Source organism: Cariama cristata, unplaced genomic scaffold (genome assembly GCF_000690535.1).
Source record: "Cariama cristata isolate BGI_N322 unplaced genomic scaffold, ASM69053v1 scaffold29360, whole genome shotgun sequence".
Taxonomy (NCBI): domain Eukaryota; kingdom Metazoa; phylum Chordata; class Aves; order Cariamiformes; family Cariamidae; genus Cariama; species Cariama cristata.
The window spans coordinates 1,706-2,145 of NW_009595710.1; the positions used below are offsets into that span (position 1 = coordinate 1,706).

General features: G+C 64.8%; 1 protein-coding gene across 1 annotated transcript in view; it reads right to left on the reverse strand.

Moving 5' to 3' along the window:
- The window catches only part of PYROXD2 (pyridine nucleotide-disulphide oxidoreductase domain 2), a gene marked incomplete at its 5' end in the record, with an annotated part of 1,777 nt that overhangs the window by 577 nt on the left and 760 nt on the right, over positions 1-440 (reverse strand). The window contains 2 exons of the mRNA XM_009703190.1: positions 4-34; positions 131-285. Coding sequence (XP_009701492.1) covers positions 4-34; positions 131-285 — 186 coding nt within the window. The remainder of the gene's footprint in view (positions 1-3; positions 35-130; positions 286-440) is intronic.

Sequence of the window (440 nt, forward strand, 5' to 3'; positions counted from 1 at the left end):
AACCCCGGGGCATAGGCTTCGATGCAGTCAAACACTAGAGAGGGATGGAGGGACTGGTGGGCAGCTTGGGGGGACATGGGCAGGGACCAGCGCTCCTGGTGTTACCTGTGGCCGCATATGCATTACGTACCTGTGTCTGCGTATGCATTTCTGGCCTGCTCATCCCAGGGCTGCCCGCCCGCCAGCACGGACGGGGTGTACTGAGTGAAGAGGGACACGACATGGCAGCCCCGTGGGGCAAGCCCCGGGTCCAGCACCGAGGGGATGCAGAGCTCAATCATCGGCCTGGGGGAGCAGGACACCAGCCAGGCAGGCAAAGGGGGACCCAGTTACCCCAAACCTCTTCCCCCAGCACCACCCACCATGGCCATCCTGCCCCTTCTCCGGGGCATCGAGGTGTGCTGGTGCAGGCTCCTACCTGCTGGAGGGGTGCCCGTGGG